General features: G+C 50.5%; 1 protein-coding gene across 1 annotated transcript in view; it reads right to left on the bottom strand.

Annotated features, from left to right (window-relative positions):
• The window catches only part of LOC120502846 (E3 ubiquitin-protein ligase RNF213-like), a 41,322-nt gene that overhangs the window by 18,179 nt on the left and 7,371 nt on the right, over window positions 1-15,772 (bottom strand). Inside the window, exons 12-32 of the mRNA XM_039710765.1 lie at window positions 15,375-15,473; window positions 13,956-14,078; window positions 13,400-13,580; window positions 12,688-12,861; window positions 12,237-12,395; window positions 11,347-11,942; window positions 10,875-11,040; window positions 10,107-10,324; window positions 9,441-9,581; window positions 9,169-9,330; window positions 7,590-8,730; window positions 6,943-7,136; window positions 6,428-6,580; window positions 4,095-5,774; window positions 3,716-3,852; window positions 3,330-3,425; window positions 2,777-2,895; window positions 2,113-2,235; window positions 1,448-1,530; window positions 542-689; window positions 99-234 (exon numbers count right to left, since the gene is read on the bottom strand). Coding sequence (XP_039566699.1) covers window positions 99-234; window positions 542-689; window positions 1,448-1,530; window positions 2,113-2,235; window positions 2,777-2,895; window positions 3,330-3,425; window positions 3,716-3,852; window positions 4,095-5,774; window positions 6,428-6,580; window positions 6,943-7,136; window positions 7,590-8,730; window positions 9,169-9,330; window positions 9,441-9,581; window positions 10,107-10,324; window positions 10,875-11,040; window positions 11,347-11,942; window positions 12,237-12,395; window positions 12,688-12,861; window positions 13,400-13,580; window positions 13,956-14,078; window positions 15,375-15,473 — 6,029 coding nt within the window. The remainder of the gene's footprint in view (window positions 1-98; window positions 235-541; window positions 690-1,447; window positions 1,531-2,112; window positions 2,236-2,776; window positions 2,896-3,329; window positions 3,426-3,715; window positions 3,853-4,094; window positions 5,775-6,427; window positions 6,581-6,942; window positions 7,137-7,589; window positions 8,731-9,168; window positions 9,331-9,440; window positions 9,582-10,106; window positions 10,325-10,874; window positions 11,041-11,346; window positions 11,943-12,236; window positions 12,396-12,687; window positions 12,862-13,399; window positions 13,581-13,955; window positions 14,079-15,374; window positions 15,474-15,772) is intronic.

Below are 15,772 nucleotides of genomic sequence, written 5' to 3'. Positions count from 1 at the left end.
GCTGAAATTACACAAAGCTGCTGTCTCTGCTGCACAGGTGCCACTTGCAGATCCTTCCTGGGAGGCTGTAGGTGACAAGGCAGTACTGCTCTCCTCACCTGAAGGAACCTGCCTCTTCCAGAGCACTGAGGTTGGAAGCTTCCCGAAGCACCCAGTTTTTTGGGTGAAGGGAATTTTCTTCTTGCTTCTTCAACAGGCTGGAGAGACGAGCCTTGGTTATCTTCAGGAAAGAGGCTACAAAACAACAGGGAACTTGTGTTTTCTCTTCTATTAGCTTGGACACAAATATCCCACCAAGCACAGCATTTGACAGTTGTTCCAATAATTGGCCAACTGGGGGAAAAAACAGCCAGTACAGTGAGAGAAAAAGCCACCACTTAAACAGAAGAAAAGCCCCATACCCACAAATACACTGCAGCATGGACACATATTCTTGGGAAAGCCCCCTTGCCTGCACCCAGCAAGGACCTCTGCATCCCCAGCGAGCTGACTGACTGTTTTGGTGGTCCCCAAATGTCCAGGGACTCCCTGCAGCACACACCTTTCAGCTCATCCTCTTTGGAGAAAAGGCCAAGCAGAATCTCAATTCTCCTCCTGCTCCGGCTCAGGTCCTCGTTCTGGTCCTGCAGCATGCCCACAGCACTCTGCACACAGGTCCTCAGCAGCACTGTGGTGTCCAGGATCTCACCCTGCCCAGCAAAACAAGGTCATTCCCCTGGAGTGACCCTCCTGTCCCCAGCACACTCCCTTGAAAGGTTTCCAGGGCTCCCACAAAGGGCGTGCTGCCTAGCACCTCTGTTCCCAGCTTCCCTCAGATCAGGCTGCAATTCTCAGCTCTTTTGCTGTCAAGAACATGATGCAGCTTCTGTGGCCCTTTCAAACTGGCCTGTGAGACATCATTTGTGCTGAGCTGAGATTGCTGCAGGGGAAAGATTCAGCAGTTTGAAGAAAAAAAATGGAAATAATCAATGTGACCAGGGAAAATCTGCCCTTCCTAGGAAATGCTCCATGTCCCTGGTGCTGGGCATGTCCAGCTGAGGCTGCCAGGGGCACATGGGGCAGTGTGAATGTGGCTGCAGCACAGCCAAGTCCTAAGCCAGCTCCAGCTCCACCTCAGAACACACAGCTGGAGTGAGGCTCAGGACATAGCTCCCACCTCCAGGGGGAGAAAGGCAATAGAAACTCTTAGAGCTGACTTTTAAAAATCAGAAGAACAAAATGACTAAGGAATTATGGGGTCCTTAGAATGGTTTATTTCTTTAGTGATGGTGATTTTGACTGGGTAGTGGGGAGGAGGAACTTGTATCTGATCAGTAACATTCATGAGGCAAATATTGCTGATTGGTTTCAGGTGAAGGGGAAAACAAAAGGTGGGTTGCACCCATGGCTGACAGAGCAGAGAGCCACAGTGACAGCTGAGCGGCAAACAAATGTATTCTGAACTGACCTCATGGTGCTCTGCTCCTGGCACTGGTGCTCCAACCTCCACCTCCTCCTGCTGTGCTTCTCCATTAGCAGGCAGAGCTGCAGCTAAGGTGCAGAATTTTTGTTAGAAAGAAGCAGTGCACCGTCCATCAGTCAGATGAGAGTTTATTTTAGCAACTGCATCCCAGAGCAGCAGAACATCTGTCAGAGACCCATTAGCACCTGCATGAGTAGCTGAGATTCACCTCAAACACAGCCACAGCTGCTCAGGCTCTCAGGTTTCATGCAGCAAGAGCTGGAAGAAATGTGACATTGACAAGGATCTTTCTTTCCCCTTACTTTCTTTCCTTTCACCACACTGCCTGACAGGAGTCAGGGAGAGCTTAAGGCATTAGTCAGTCTCTGCCATGCAGCATTTGCTACCTCCTGTGCTGGGACAGAGCACTCAGGCTGCTGAGCAGTGCAAATGCCATATTTTTGTCAAAAAGAAAAGGGAAAATACCAAATTAACTTGCTTGATGACCTAAAGTTGTAGTAATGAATTAAATACAAGTTGGGAGCCAGGTGGTGACCCCCACAAAATTGGGTGCTGAGCAGGGAAAGTCATCAGATACATTGTGGCAGGCATCAGTTCCCGTAGCACCAATCTGGGGCCACAGCTCCCCCTTTCCTAAGCACACAGCTCACCTCTGGTTGCATCTGGATCCTGAGAGAACAGCTGGCTGATGGTGAGGTTCTGCAGGGCTGTCAAGTCAGAGATCATGTCCTTGGATCTGCGGAGGTCGTCAATGTGCACCGACTGCCATAGCCCTACAGGCACAGAACAAGGAATCACTCCCAGCCTGCAACTTGTTCTTCCAGAACAGCTCCCCCAGAATTACCTGCCAGCTGCTGGGGTTACCTTCAGAGGTTATTAACTCTCACCTCTTGCTGCAGGAGGGGAAAGCACAATGCCCCCAGAACCTGCTGCTGCACACATCCCTGCCTGACAGTTGCAAGGTTCTGAGGCTCTCAGAAGCCCCCAGACCCAGAGGAACTTTGCTGGACATATCAGCACCTGCTCCAGAGCCTTTGGAAAACAACACATCCACAGAGTTACCCTTGTGGCTGTGTGCTATCTCTTCAGCCGACTGGAGAGGGGACCTGTCTGTCAGCAGGCAAGGCAAGGTGCTGCCAGCCAGGACTGCCAGGTACCGGTCCCCTGGGCAGTCCTGTGGGACAGGGAAGCAGCTCTGACAACCCACAGGGACACACTGAGTCCAGGTTTTCAGCATTTAAAGGAAGAATGAGCAAGAGGAATGATTGCCTGAAGGCAGCTGAAGAGTGAAGATGGACAGATGGGCACACGCACCTCCATGGAATCCCATGTAGGATGTTCCTCCTTCCAGACGGGAAAGCTTCACGATAAAGTAAACAAAGACAGAGACCTCCCCCAGGTCCACCTTGTTGATCTCATTGACAACAGTGTACCTGCAGCAAAGAGGAAATGCTGCTGGCAGAGCAAAGGCACACAGAGGCCCATGACCACAGGTCTCTCTTCAGAAAGGACACGTGTCCTCCCCCAGAACAGACACAGTTGACTCCCACTCCTTTCTCCCAGCTGTGGTGCTGAGCTGCCACCTCCAGATGTGCCCTGAATTATCCCATGACCCTCAACCCTTCAGGACTTCTGCAGCAAGTGGCCAGAATTCACACTACAAAGGGGATTATCTGCTCATTTCAACCCGTTTTGCTCATTCTGACTTGGGATATGGATTATTTGAAATACAATCCGTGCATTTAGATTCATTCTGCTACAGAATAAATTCTGCAAATTCCTGAGTGTGAGATCCCCAAACAGGACCAATAACCAAACACAGAGAGGAGTGGCCAGGCAGAACTGAACCATTCCACACTGCACTCACCGGGCTGAGGTGATGAGCCGGGCATCCTTAGAGCCATCTTCAAAGTCTGTCTGAACAATGAGGACTTTATTTCCTGAAGTGGAATCCAGAAAATCTCTGAAGAGTGAAAAGAGATTTAACACAAGTTACTAAGTATAAAGATCAAACATTAGAGACCACAGAACCAGCCACTCCACATTAGCTTTGGCTGCTGCAGGAAGAGAGAGAAAAACACGAAATCCCATTTCATGTGATGGAGCTGACAAGGTTTGTCCCTTATCTGCAGATATCTGGGCAGTGCCAGCACAGCCTCCCTCTTCCATATGTGCTATTCCGAATGCTCTGCCCATGCACCTTCCACACAGCTGAAGCCCAGTCCAAGCAGGAAAACATCGGCCCAGACTCACCGGATGCACTTCAGGAAGGAGTACTCTGTGTCAAACTGCTGCAGGAACAGGATCTGGGGCCTCTGGGCCTTGCCCTGCACCTCTCTCTCCAGGCAGGCAGCGTCAGCACTGGTGAGCAGCCGTGAGAAGGTGGTGACCTGGGGAAAGAGGGGCAGCAATGCAGCACAGACCCACCTGTGCTCGCAGGGCTGCCAGCCTGCTGCAGAGCTGCACTGTGCCCCAGCCTGCTGAAGAGCTGCACTGCCCCCCAAAATCAACGTTTATGTGCCGGCACCCAGCTCTGCACACCCAGCACTGTGGCACACGCAGGCAGTGCCATGCTGCAGCCCTGGCACAGAGCAGACCGGGGTCAGGAGGGCTGGCAGCACCCCAGCCTCACCTCAGTGAAGGCGGTCTGGGGCCCAGCCCCTGCACCCACGTGTGTGCTGAGGAAGTCAACGTGGCTGTGCCTGTAAAACCACTTGAACACCTCCATGCAGCGCTCCACATCCCGCAGGCTGACAAAGCTGCACTCATCGTCTGTCTGCCTCATGTACTTCTGGGAGGCAAAGAGCACCTCTGTGACTGTCCTCACCTCCTCCTTGGCCATGGGCAGCTGCTCCGCCATGCGCTGCACGATCTGCTGGATGTATGTCTTCTCCATGCGGTTGTTGAGCTGCCCAAAGTCCCACACCAGCGGGATCATGCTGGGCGGGAGAGCATGCACCCGGTACACGAGCTGTCTCAGTGGGATGGATCCCAGCTTCTCCTGAGTGTTGTCAGCCTTCACCCGGTAGCCCAGCCCAGCCAGCTCCAGGCGTTTGATCATCCTGTCCGTGTGCTTCCGGTAGGGATTGCAGGCTGCGATGATCCTCAGGCCAGAGCCAGACGCCAAAGGCTGCCCCTGCACCGTGCGGTCACACAGAACCTCCTTGATGCTGCCCACGGCCTCTGTCGTGTTGGCTTCGTCGAAAAAGAGGATGGTGTCCAACCCGTGCTGCTCCTTGTTTGATTTAGCCAGGGCTTCTGCTTCTCTGATCCTGGCGTAGATCATCTCTGCAGTGGTGCCTCCATGAACCTTGACAAGCTTCATGTTCTTCACCTTGGCAGACCCTCTGCGTAACTGGCACAGGAACTTCACCAGTCTGGTTTTCCCACAGCCTGTTTCTCCCATGATGACCACCGGGATGTTGCAGCGGAATCGCATCTCTATGGCCAAGATTTTCAGCACATTGTCTGTGGTGAGCTCGTATGTCTTGTCGGGGTCAAACACTCTGGGGAGCCCCAGCACCATGCACAGCCTCTTGAGCTTCTCCTTGCGAGTCAGCTGATCGAAGGGCACGTTGAAGGGAACCCCCTGCAGTAACAAGCCCTGGTACAGCTGGGCAGTCATGATGTTCTTCTTGATGACATTCCCATTCAGAGGATTGATGGCATCAATGTGATTTCTGGTCCGATGGAAGTGGAAACCAATGAATGTCATGGATGTACGATCCCCATTGAAAAACAGATAGGGATGAGGCTCTGACTCCCACTTCTTCCTGATGCGGAAAGGAAACAGATCTTCCTCTGCGACATTCTCCAGGTGGGAGGATCGTCTTCCTGAACTCTGGTCAGAAATGCTCAGGGAGGGTGTTGCAAAATCCCGTGCCATTAAAATCATAAAGCCAACCACAAAGTTCTTGAAACCATTCAAAATGTCCCCAACACAGCCAGGGTTGCAAAAGACAGAAGCCTCACAGTCTCTCAACTGAATGTTGAGGAACCAGGTGAAGTTGCGGAGCTCTGCCCAGGAGGGATCCACGACCCCGCAGTGCAGAAGGAAGAGCTGCAGACATTCTTTATGGCTGCCTTCCACCGAGAGCGCCTTGTACCAGAACGTGTCCAGGTCACGGCCCTGGTCAAACCTCTTCAGGTACTGGAAGGGTCTCTGAAAAGCCTCACTGCAAAATTCCTCCTCGTCCATTCCCACATCCCCAGAACGGTTCTCAAGTGTCTCCATTTCTAGCACTTCTTTGGGAGACTTGCACGTTATTTTAGGGAACACATCCATGAAGTGATACTTCTGGTGCACTGATTTCTGGACAAGAGAAAAAAAAAGGTCATCACAGAGCTGTAGCCTCAGTCTTCATCAGCTTAGTTAATCTGTTCTTAACAACCTCTTTGCCTAAAACTACAGACCTGGGGAACAGGAGCCAGCCTTTTCCCCATGCATCCCTTCTTCCACTTAAAGTGCACCAAGGAATCCTATTCCCACCTACATTTCCTTTCCAGGAACATGAGCCTGGCACCACCTTCAGCCCCTTCTCAGGGCTACTTCAAAGAAAACAAAACCCAAGAAACTGCTGGTATTTATTCCAGTCACTTCTGCATTCTGCTCTTACAGCTGCATATAAATATTCCCCTACTGTCAAACACGCAAATTAACATGAGGGAGATTAGATTTTGCATTTTTATGTTTCCTATAAACATTACAGTGAGGGCAGTGAGGCTTGGATTAATAGGCCTTCAGAAATTACCAACCCAAGGAAACCAGACAGGCCTAATTTGCTGTCTGGTGTAAATGTCACAACACCAAGGACACCAGTTCGTTATGGGATACAGCACTCCCAATACAACAGGGAACTCCATGCTGTGTTTACAGTTACAGTCTCTACAACTCACTACAGCTATGTACAAACATGTGCAAAGTGACTGAGAAATTCCCATAAAAGGAGCATTGCTGGTACGTACAGGTCTGGCTGCTGTCTTTGGCACTGGGGACACCTCCAGGATTTCAATGATGTACAGATGACACTTCTGCCGTAGCCACATGTTGCCATTATTATCTGTCAGGTACTGCAAAACCAACAGCTTGAAGAGAAACTCTGGAATTCCACGCTGCACCTATCACAAGGAGAGATACCAAGGCATTTCCTCTTTATTTACCCACCACAACTTCACAGAATCACAGAACAGTTGAGGGTGGGAAGGCTCTCTGCTTAAAGCAGGCCCAGCTAGACCAGGCTACTCAGGGCCACATTCAGTCAGGTTTTTAACGTCTCCAAGGTGGACACTCTACAGCTTCTCTGGGCAACTGCTTCAGAGTTCAATCACCTTGATGGTATTTGTGTTACTTACACAATAATGAGAGAACACTTTCTAGGGAAATGGCTAGTTGAGAAACAAGAACTTTAAAGAAAGCTCCCACAAGGATCCCCCAAGGACTTGTGGGACAAGGCAGCTGTGGGAGGGAGGGATGTACTCACTGAGGAGGTGATATCAAAATGGAATATCATGGGCTTTGTCTGGTGTTCTCTCTCCAGAAAAGGCAGGAGAGATTTTAGCACTTTATCTTCATCCACTTCTGGTTCAATCAGTCTGATGGTTTTCAGAAGTTCTGTGCACTCAGGCTGATCTTTTTGCAGTCTCTCATGCAGCCTCTTCACATACAGGGATTTGCCTGTTATTAAAAACACCACAAGAATCAAAAGTCATCAATATCAGATAGATCACGTTAAAAGTATAATAGAAGGAAATAAAATGTTTAGGTACCCCATGCCCTACAATCTCTGAAGCTTCCTGGAAGGCATTCAAGAACAAAGTCTAAAGCTGGTTTGAGAAGCTGTAGCCTAGAATCCAATACACTGCTCTTGTTACCATAAGGTTTGTTTTCTTTCCACCACCTGAAAGAAGCTTTACTCTTTATTAGGATTTGAATCTATTCTATTTTGTGCTTTTTTCTAAAGTCAAACCAGGGGACAAGGTGACTTTGAGCTTTCACCTCCCTGCACTGACCAGTCTGAATTGCTCTTTTTGACCAAGATACTTAAGTCTTGGACACAAAACCTGGCAAGGTGAACCTCACCCTGGTTTTGAGCTCTCAGCAGAGCCCACTCTGCACATGCCATCTTACCCATGCTAGCTCTTTTGGAGGACACAATCCCAACACACATGCACTCCTTGAACACGGATGCAGCCGAGCTGGACGGGTGAGCCACTCGGAAGTGGTGCTGCAGGTACTGCTGGATATCCTCCTGTGACCTCTGGGGAATCATGTGCACCCTGTAGTGGCTGAAGGCAGAGGGCAGGTAGCTGTTCTCCCGCTCGCAGTTGCACAGGATGATGAGCCTGTAGGAGCTGTTGTAGCACTGCAGGTGCTGAAACAGCTCCTCTGCCCTGCAACTGACGTCGTAGCTCAGCTCATCTGCATAGAGCATGGTGTAAATCTTGTCCCCACCCTGGCAGGGAATGAGGCACCTGTGCAGGAACAGTTCCACCTGCTCTGCGCTGGTCTGGGGCGTGCACAGCAGCACCTCATCGAAGGTGGGAAGGGGCTGCTTGGGGCTGTTCATGTAAACAGCCAGGGCAGAGCTGAGCACATCAGAGCGAGGGCAGGTGATGAGGTTGGGCTGGCCCACACAGAGCAGGTCCTCAGGGAAGTCTCTGGTGACAGATTCCCTGCCACTGCTGGCCAGCTTCTTCAGCCACACACCCAGTGTGTCGATGTCCAGGCAGCTGGGGAGGAAGGAGCCCATGCTGCTCATGTAGCACTCCCAGATGCGCTTCAGCCGGGAACTCAGGTCCCTCTCCCCATCCAGCAGCACTTGGAAGTCAGAAACAGCCTTCCCTGAGCTGGGAGGGCCATGGCTCCTGAGGGCTGTGAGGACATCCTGCTTAGTGCAGTGGGGGTTGAGGAAGGAGAGCATCATAGGGCCACCCGGGCTGGGTCTCCCCCGACCCAGCGCCGAGCACAGGGGCCCCAGCTGCTCCGCGCTGTAGTAGTTCAGATAGAAATGTTCACGTCGCCTGGCATTCATGAAGCGTTTCCAGCTCTCCAGGAAACTCTCCATGGTCTTGCAGAGGGCTGGGAGCACAGCTGCCATATCCCCTTGCCCTTCCAGCACTGGGACGGGGCCCAGGGAGAAGTCTATAAGAACACAGGATTCTCTGTGGGGTGAACAATACACCTGGGCAAGCCAGGAGCGGAAAAGCATGTTCCCAGCTGAGTAAAGGTCTATAAAGGCCTGGGCAAGTCTCTGGACATTGGAAAAGACCTGTGCGAAGACAGAGGAGAAAGAAACAAGCTGATTTTGCAAGTTTCAGCCATGAAACCCCTGGAAAGACATTCAATGAAGAGAAAGTCTTTGGTCCCAAAGTATGTCAGACCTTGTACAGCAACCACAGACTCTCTGTGTCTTTTTAACAGCCCCATCCCCAGGAAATCAGTAAGGAACTTCCAGCTTGCTACAAAATTACAGTGATGCTGCCAGCCAGGACAATCCCCAGTGCAGCCAGAGGATAAGGCCACCAGTTCACTCTTCTCTCTGCAGCTTAGTTCCATCTATAGCAAGGAACCACAGGCAGGAACACCCATGTGCCTGGGACCACCACCCCAGCAACTCTATTGTCAACCACAGCCTGAAGAATCTTATATTTAGGGGAAAAACCAGCCCTGGCCCAACACCAATTACTCCCTGGGTTTGGAATCTGACCTCAGAGAACCTCTCCACCTCCAGGCCTTGCTCTCCCTTGGCAGACATGAGCATCAGTTTGTTCTGCAGCTCGCGGAGCTCTGCCAGTGAGTACTTCCAGGAGGCCTCAGTGTCCCCCGAGGTTGCTGGGAGGGTGAAGTGCAGGACACTGTCCAAGGAGACCTGCCAAGAACAGGAGCTGTCAGCGTGGCTGGGGCTGAGGCTCTGCCCGAGGCCAGGGCAGCAGCCCCAAGGCAGGAGGGGCAGCAGGAACTCAGTGATCTCAGCCTCACCTTCTGGCCAGCAACTGGTGCCCTCAACACATAGACCCCTCTGCTGTTGATGGCAGCTGCCAGGGACAGCGAGGACAGCTCCACAGAGCCATGGCTCTCCTTCACTGTCTTCAGCCACTCCAGGTGCTGAGCCGAGGCACGCTGTGGGGAGAGAAAACACAGCACTGCCCCGACTGCTCTGAAATCTGATCTCTGCTTACACCTGACCAGGACAAACAGCTTAGGCTGGCAAGAGTTTCGTGATGGGGAAGGAAGAAAGGAATGAGTACTGGCTTCAGTCTGCCCTTTCTGCACAGCTCTTCCTTACCCACTCCATGGGAGGCTGAACAGAGCCCACCGTGCTCCAACACCCCTTGCTGCAGAGGCAGGCCCTGCTGCAAAAGGATAAGAGTTCCCACGCACCTGCCTTCCCTCTTTCACACCATCAAACTTGCATGAGCCAAGCCACACACCACACTGGAAAGCCTCACAGTGCCCTGGAGAAACCTGTGCTACACCAGCTACAGCTGCTCCAGTGAATTTTTGTGCTGTGGGAACATCAGCTGTTTTTCCTCCAATAAATGACAAGAGCAGCCTTAATGTCCTCACAGAGGTGCCATTTGCCCAGCCACTCCTGGAAGGCAGAAAGGCAGGAGAATGCAGAGACCCTGCTCCAGCAGAACTCACCAGTTTCTTGGGGAGGGTCTCATCGCTGTCCAGGGCTCGCCACAGCTTTGGCAAGCAGCTCATGAAGTCCTCGAAGCCTGAGTCCTGGCGGAGCTCATAGAGCAGGGAGGAGTAGCCATGCACAGCGCCGTGGAAACAGGCCACACGGTCCACATCCATGTCATTCTCCCCCGCCGAGATAGAGGCCAGGTCAACAAATACCTTCAGCTCGTTTATGTCTGAAACAACGCAACACAGGAGTGAGCAACATCTGAGGCAGCTTGGACACCAGCCCTCATCACCACACTCCACAGGAAATTCAGGAAGAATGCTTTGAACAGCAGCTTCTTTGTAACTGCCCATCAGCTTTCCCAGGCCATCCAACCATCCATGGACCCCCACAGACCCCCAGATCCCCAGGTAGGATGGGAGTGGTGCCTGGGGGTGTGTGCAGCTGAGGGTGTCTGCGCAGGTCAGACAGCTCAGCTGGCAGGCACACAACACCATCCCCTGAAACAAGAGGTCTGAACTGAGCAGCAGCAGGTGCTGAAGCCCTCCAGGCCCAGCCCAGCCCCCAGCAGGGTGGTTCCTGTGTGCTGCACCAGTGCATGAGCACCTTTAAAGTGTCCTCATAGCACGTTCTACACCAAAGCCCATCAGAGATGTAACTCTCAACACCAGAAGCTGCAAAGGCACAAAGCACATGGGTCAGGGATTCAGTGCTCCGTCTGCCCCCACACAAACTGCCATCCCTTCTAGTACTCTAATTCCTGGGTAGGCAGCACACACCTTTCAGTGCTTCTCTGACCCAGCACACAAATTCCTTCTGCTGGGCGAATTCCTTCAGACAGCTACGGCGGGGCACAGTGATCTCCTGCAGCAGCTTCTTGGTGTCCATGAGCTCATGACTGATGGAATCCAGCTTCTGGGTCTTGTAGGGTTCAAGCTTTTCTGTCTGGAAAGCAAGTGGTGCAAACACACTGGAATTGAGAAATGTCACTGGTTCTGCAGCGGGGAATGGAAAGCCCTCTGCAAAGCCACACCCCAACAGAGCAGTATCATCATCTCTCTTTAAGGAATGACGACACAAAAGCACCTCTTTAAGGAATGATGACACAAAAGCACTTGGAACATCTGAATTTTACCCCAAATAAGCATTTTGGGACAAGGAAGGACTCTTTACAGACTGGGATAGACTTGTGGGAAGGTTCAAATCTAGCCAACACCCTGACAGTAAAGAGCTGAAGTCACAGATACTTACGATATGCAACAAGTTTTTCAGGATACTGAAGTCACCAGAGAGGCCTAAACTCTCTTTCACATGGTCAATGATCTTGGCAGCCTCACAGCTTAAATTCATTCCATGGTACCGCTGGATCTGCTGGACTCGCTCATCAACCCAGCCTCTGTTCTCTGCAGGCCGAAGCTCACAGATGGCGTTCAGCTCTGCTGTGAGACCTTCAGGATCATTTCTGAATCTCTGGAAAATTCTATCAACTGCAAAAAGTGTGAGACTTCCTGATGCGAGTTCATCATACAGCTTTTCATAGCTGTTAAAGCAAGGGCGGATCACGCTGTTCAAAATATCATTAAGGCCCAGCTCAGGAACAATCTCCTCCTCGTCCTCCTCCGAAGAGACATGCTCATACTTCTCTCCTACCTTCTCTACTGCTTCCTCCCAGAACTGCTGGAAGACCAGGCTGTTCTTAAAAAAGTGCATTTTTTGGACAAACTCTTTCAGCTCTGGACTCAGGCTGTAGAAGGTCTGCAGGGGCCTCTTTCCCACCATCACAACTTGTTTCAGTCTTTTTGAGCGAAGATCTACTGAGTGTTGAAATTCCACCTCACCTAAAACCACTGTAAACCAGAGACAGGCCAGAGGGAGATCAGGTGGTGCAAAACCTGGCTCCAGCTCACTTCATCCCATCCCCCAAGCCACAAAATGCTACCAGGCAGGTGGACCCCTCGAAGTGTCATTTAATGTACAAGCACTCACTTGACCCCACCCAGTGCTCTGGGTTTACTTTCCCCATCCCTCGTCACCCTCACTTTGGGGCTTAGAATCAAACCTGTTCCCAAAGCCAAGAGATTTCCAAGGAAAATGCTGTTTTCTGGACTTGCCACTTTCAGACTGCTCCCCCAGAACTCTACCTCTCACAGGCTTCTGCATCCCCCGGCACATTCTCAGGAAGGTTCCTATTTCTTCTTTCTCTTTTCTGAGCTGTGTGACTTCTTTATGCCTCAATTCCAGCACTTCTTTCAGGCCTCTCTGATATTGCTCCTTTTCCTTACTTGGCCATTGCTGGCAATCTGAAAGAAAACTCACCTATAGTCACAAAGCAGACATTTCACAAGCCCTGCATCCCAACTCAGGTTAGGATCTGCAGAGTCACAAACTCTGCAGTGACAACACAAATTGGAGCTGGGAGATCCCTGCCCAGGCCAAGGAACAGCACTCCAAACTACTGCAGCCCCTCCTGAGCATTCCCAGCCCCTGCAGCTCCTCCTTAGCATCCCCAACCCCTGCAGCCCCTCCTGAACAGACCAGCATCACTACAGTGATGCTCTAAGCCAACCATGCCCTTTTGAACCCATCTCTTACTTGTCTCCCAAAGGCAGAGGAACTGTTCCTGGTGCTGAAAAACCTCCTCCAGGTGTTTCACAAGGATGCAGCCGCTGTAGATGTCGTCGGTGACACTTTTAAGCACAGAGTCTGCTACGGCCATGACATTCTTTGCTTCATCTGTGAGCTTGTCCAGAAGGTTTCTGTTTGTTCCTGTTCCAGACACAAAGCATGTCAAGTTTCCCAAAAAGCAGGCAGAATTCAGGAACTTTTCCATGCCCTGGCACGGAGTCCTTCCATTTCCTACTGAACCCCTACCCAAGAGCCTATGGACTCACACCACCCTCCAATCCCTCATGTCTTTCTGAACAAAACCAGGATGCCAGGACAGCAATGTGTAAACTTTCCATGGAGAGCCCAGACCCAAACCCTGTGGGGCAAACAAAAGCCATTTGGATCCGTTCACCTGGCCAACTCTTTGGCATTTCTGTGTGCCAATAACTTGTGAGATCTTCTCGGGGGTGGACATTATGGTCCGCAAATCTGAGGAAGCTGTAGTGGATTAGCACAAGAGGAATAGTGGCTCCCTCTTCTTTGGCCTTCTCTCTCCAAACCCAAGCTGAATAATTCAAGCTTTGAGATAGGGACTAAAACAAGAGCAGGACAATTTCTGTCTGCTGCTCTGTGCAGTGGCAGCAGTGAGGCAGAGAAAAGCTTCTCAGGGCCTCCTAAAACCCAATCAGAGACCTACCATTAAAGCTGAAGATATGTTTGACGTCAGGCCATGTGAGCAGGTGGTGCAGAATTGTATCAAAATCCCCCTCAGACTGCCCAGCCCTGGCTGGCCACGAGTTCACCATGACAGCAGACACAAGTTGGCTGAACTGGCCCATGTCATAGGCAGAGATCTGCTCCAGGAGATTGCTCTGCATCTGCCAGGGCACACAGAGAGGGCAGAGGTGGGTCAGACTCTGGGGTCCCACTGTGTCTGTGCCTCAGAACTGGCACTGATGCCAAGGAGTCACCTCCAGTGCTGAGGAATATTCCAAAGCAGCCTGTGACACAACTGACAACAGAGCTCACTGTGGAAACACATAACAAATATTTCCCACAGACCTAATTTCCTGATTTCTTGTTGATATTTTTTTGTTGTTGGTTTAACAAACAATCCACAGCAACTCAAGCAACGTCCACCTCCCCTTCCGCCACAAGGCACATCCCTGTGCAACAGAATTGCTGTGAAATCCCACTTGTCTTTCTCCTCCCTTCCCTACCTTTCCTTTCCCCTACCAAGGCATACACAATACCTGGCAAGCTGCAGGTACAGCCTCCATGGCACAGCTCTGGAAACACTGGCTGATGGAGGAGTCCTTCTTTGAGATGTCCTGATGCTGAGAACAGTACACCAAGATTTGGTTCACTGGAGGCTCCTGAAGGGCAAAAGGGAGATTTCTCATCAACTCAAAGTGTCTCTCCTAGCAGCATGAAACAGTGATGCTATCAAGACAATAAAAGGAACCTGAGCATCAGCCCATTTCTGAGGGCCTGGGAGAGAGATCAAACAAATAAATGCTTGGAAAATATTTTCATGATTTCCATCTAAAGTGTGTGATTACTTAATATCCACCTCTCCAAGCCAAGCTCACAACAGAAAATATTTGTTTCCTGACTTCACCATGAAAATCAATGGCTTAAGGAAATGTGTAACTGCTGCAGAAAGGAGATGAGGAGATATACAGTGTCAGTTTGGAAGGGACTAACACATGTGAGTGTGCATTTGGAAGCCTGAGCAGCACCATTTCTGCAAAAGGAATGAAAAGAGAGGCACCAACTTGGCTTCTCTGAGCCCCTGGGTGTTTACTTTGCACTTGCTGGTTCTTAAAACCACAGAGGTGACAATTGTTCAGAATGTGGATTTCCTCTGAAGCACCATAACCTGCAGCCAGGCCAATGACCAAGATTACAGTGTGAGACATTGTCATGGCCAATTGCTGAGCCTCCATATAACGTGGTTCATAACAGCAATAGCAATTGTTATGGCCAAAGCCACTGTGTTTGCACGTGCTCCTGCTCCAAGCACAGCACAAGTGTGGCAGTACCAGTTGTGGGTTTCTCTGGGTCTGGATTGAAGGCACTTGAGATGGTAGTTTCATGTTCGGACTCAGGTGTTTATTATTTCTTACCTGTAAAACAGTCTCACTACTGTGAGTTTGTTGGCCATTTTGTGTCTTCTTATGAAAAGCTGCCCATCTCTTGTTACAAGGTCTTTTAAGACTAAACTATCCAATTAAGAACTGACACCTAGTTTATTTTCCCTTTTAACCCAATAACTGATCCCAAAGAGCCCACAATACGAACTTTCTGCCCAGTTACAAAATGCCACCCAAACCCATGAAGAAGAAGGAAGAAGAAGCATGAAGAAGAAACCCAGGATGACACCCTGTGCCCTCCATATTGCTTCCATCCACAACATACCAAAAATCCCAAAACCTAAATTTCTCAACAAATGATACACCTAGACTACTCTCTAAAATCTATTTCCCACTTTTGAGGATTCTAGTCTATCTTGAAGTCTAGGAAACTTTCTCCATGAATGAGGGTCAAAGTCAGTGCTCCCCTGGGGGTCAGGACACCCAAGAGCACTATTCCTGGTGCCCTGGGTTCCCACAAACAAGTCACTCCACCTGCTCTGGACATCAGCCAAGGCTGCCTAAAGTCTCCCCTACCTGCTGGATTCTTTTCTTCAGATCTGCAAGTAAAGCATTCCTCCATTTCTGGGTGAAGTTCTTATCTGGAAAGCTGATTTTCACAAACGCATCCCAGACCTGCAGGGGACAAGCAAACCAACCCAAACCATGGAGTGCTGAGATTTAATAGGAAAATTAAAAGAAAGGAAAATAAACGAAAGGAAATTAAAAGAACAATGTAGAAGAGATGGCCCACACGCCTCAGACAGTCTGCAGTCCTTTCAGATGTTTTCATTCTGAGGAAAAGGAACACTCCCAGAGCTGCAAAAGGCAGCTTTTAAGCCCAAACAGTGCGTAAATGTCTCAGCTGCTGAAGGAGATATTTGGATGAGCCACTTTCACCCTGCTGCTGGAAACTGTCCCAGGGAGGGCCAGGA

This window comes from Passer montanus, unplaced genomic scaffold (genome assembly GCF_014805655.1).
Source record: "Passer montanus isolate IOZ18808 unplaced genomic scaffold, ASM1480565v1 scaffold23, whole genome shotgun sequence".
In the NCBI taxonomy this organism is placed as follows: domain Eukaryota; kingdom Metazoa; phylum Chordata; class Aves; order Passeriformes; family Passeridae; genus Passer; species Passer montanus.
The sequence above is the reverse complement of the archived record's forward strand: the minus strand, read 5'-3'. Positions and strand labels throughout refer to the sequence as shown.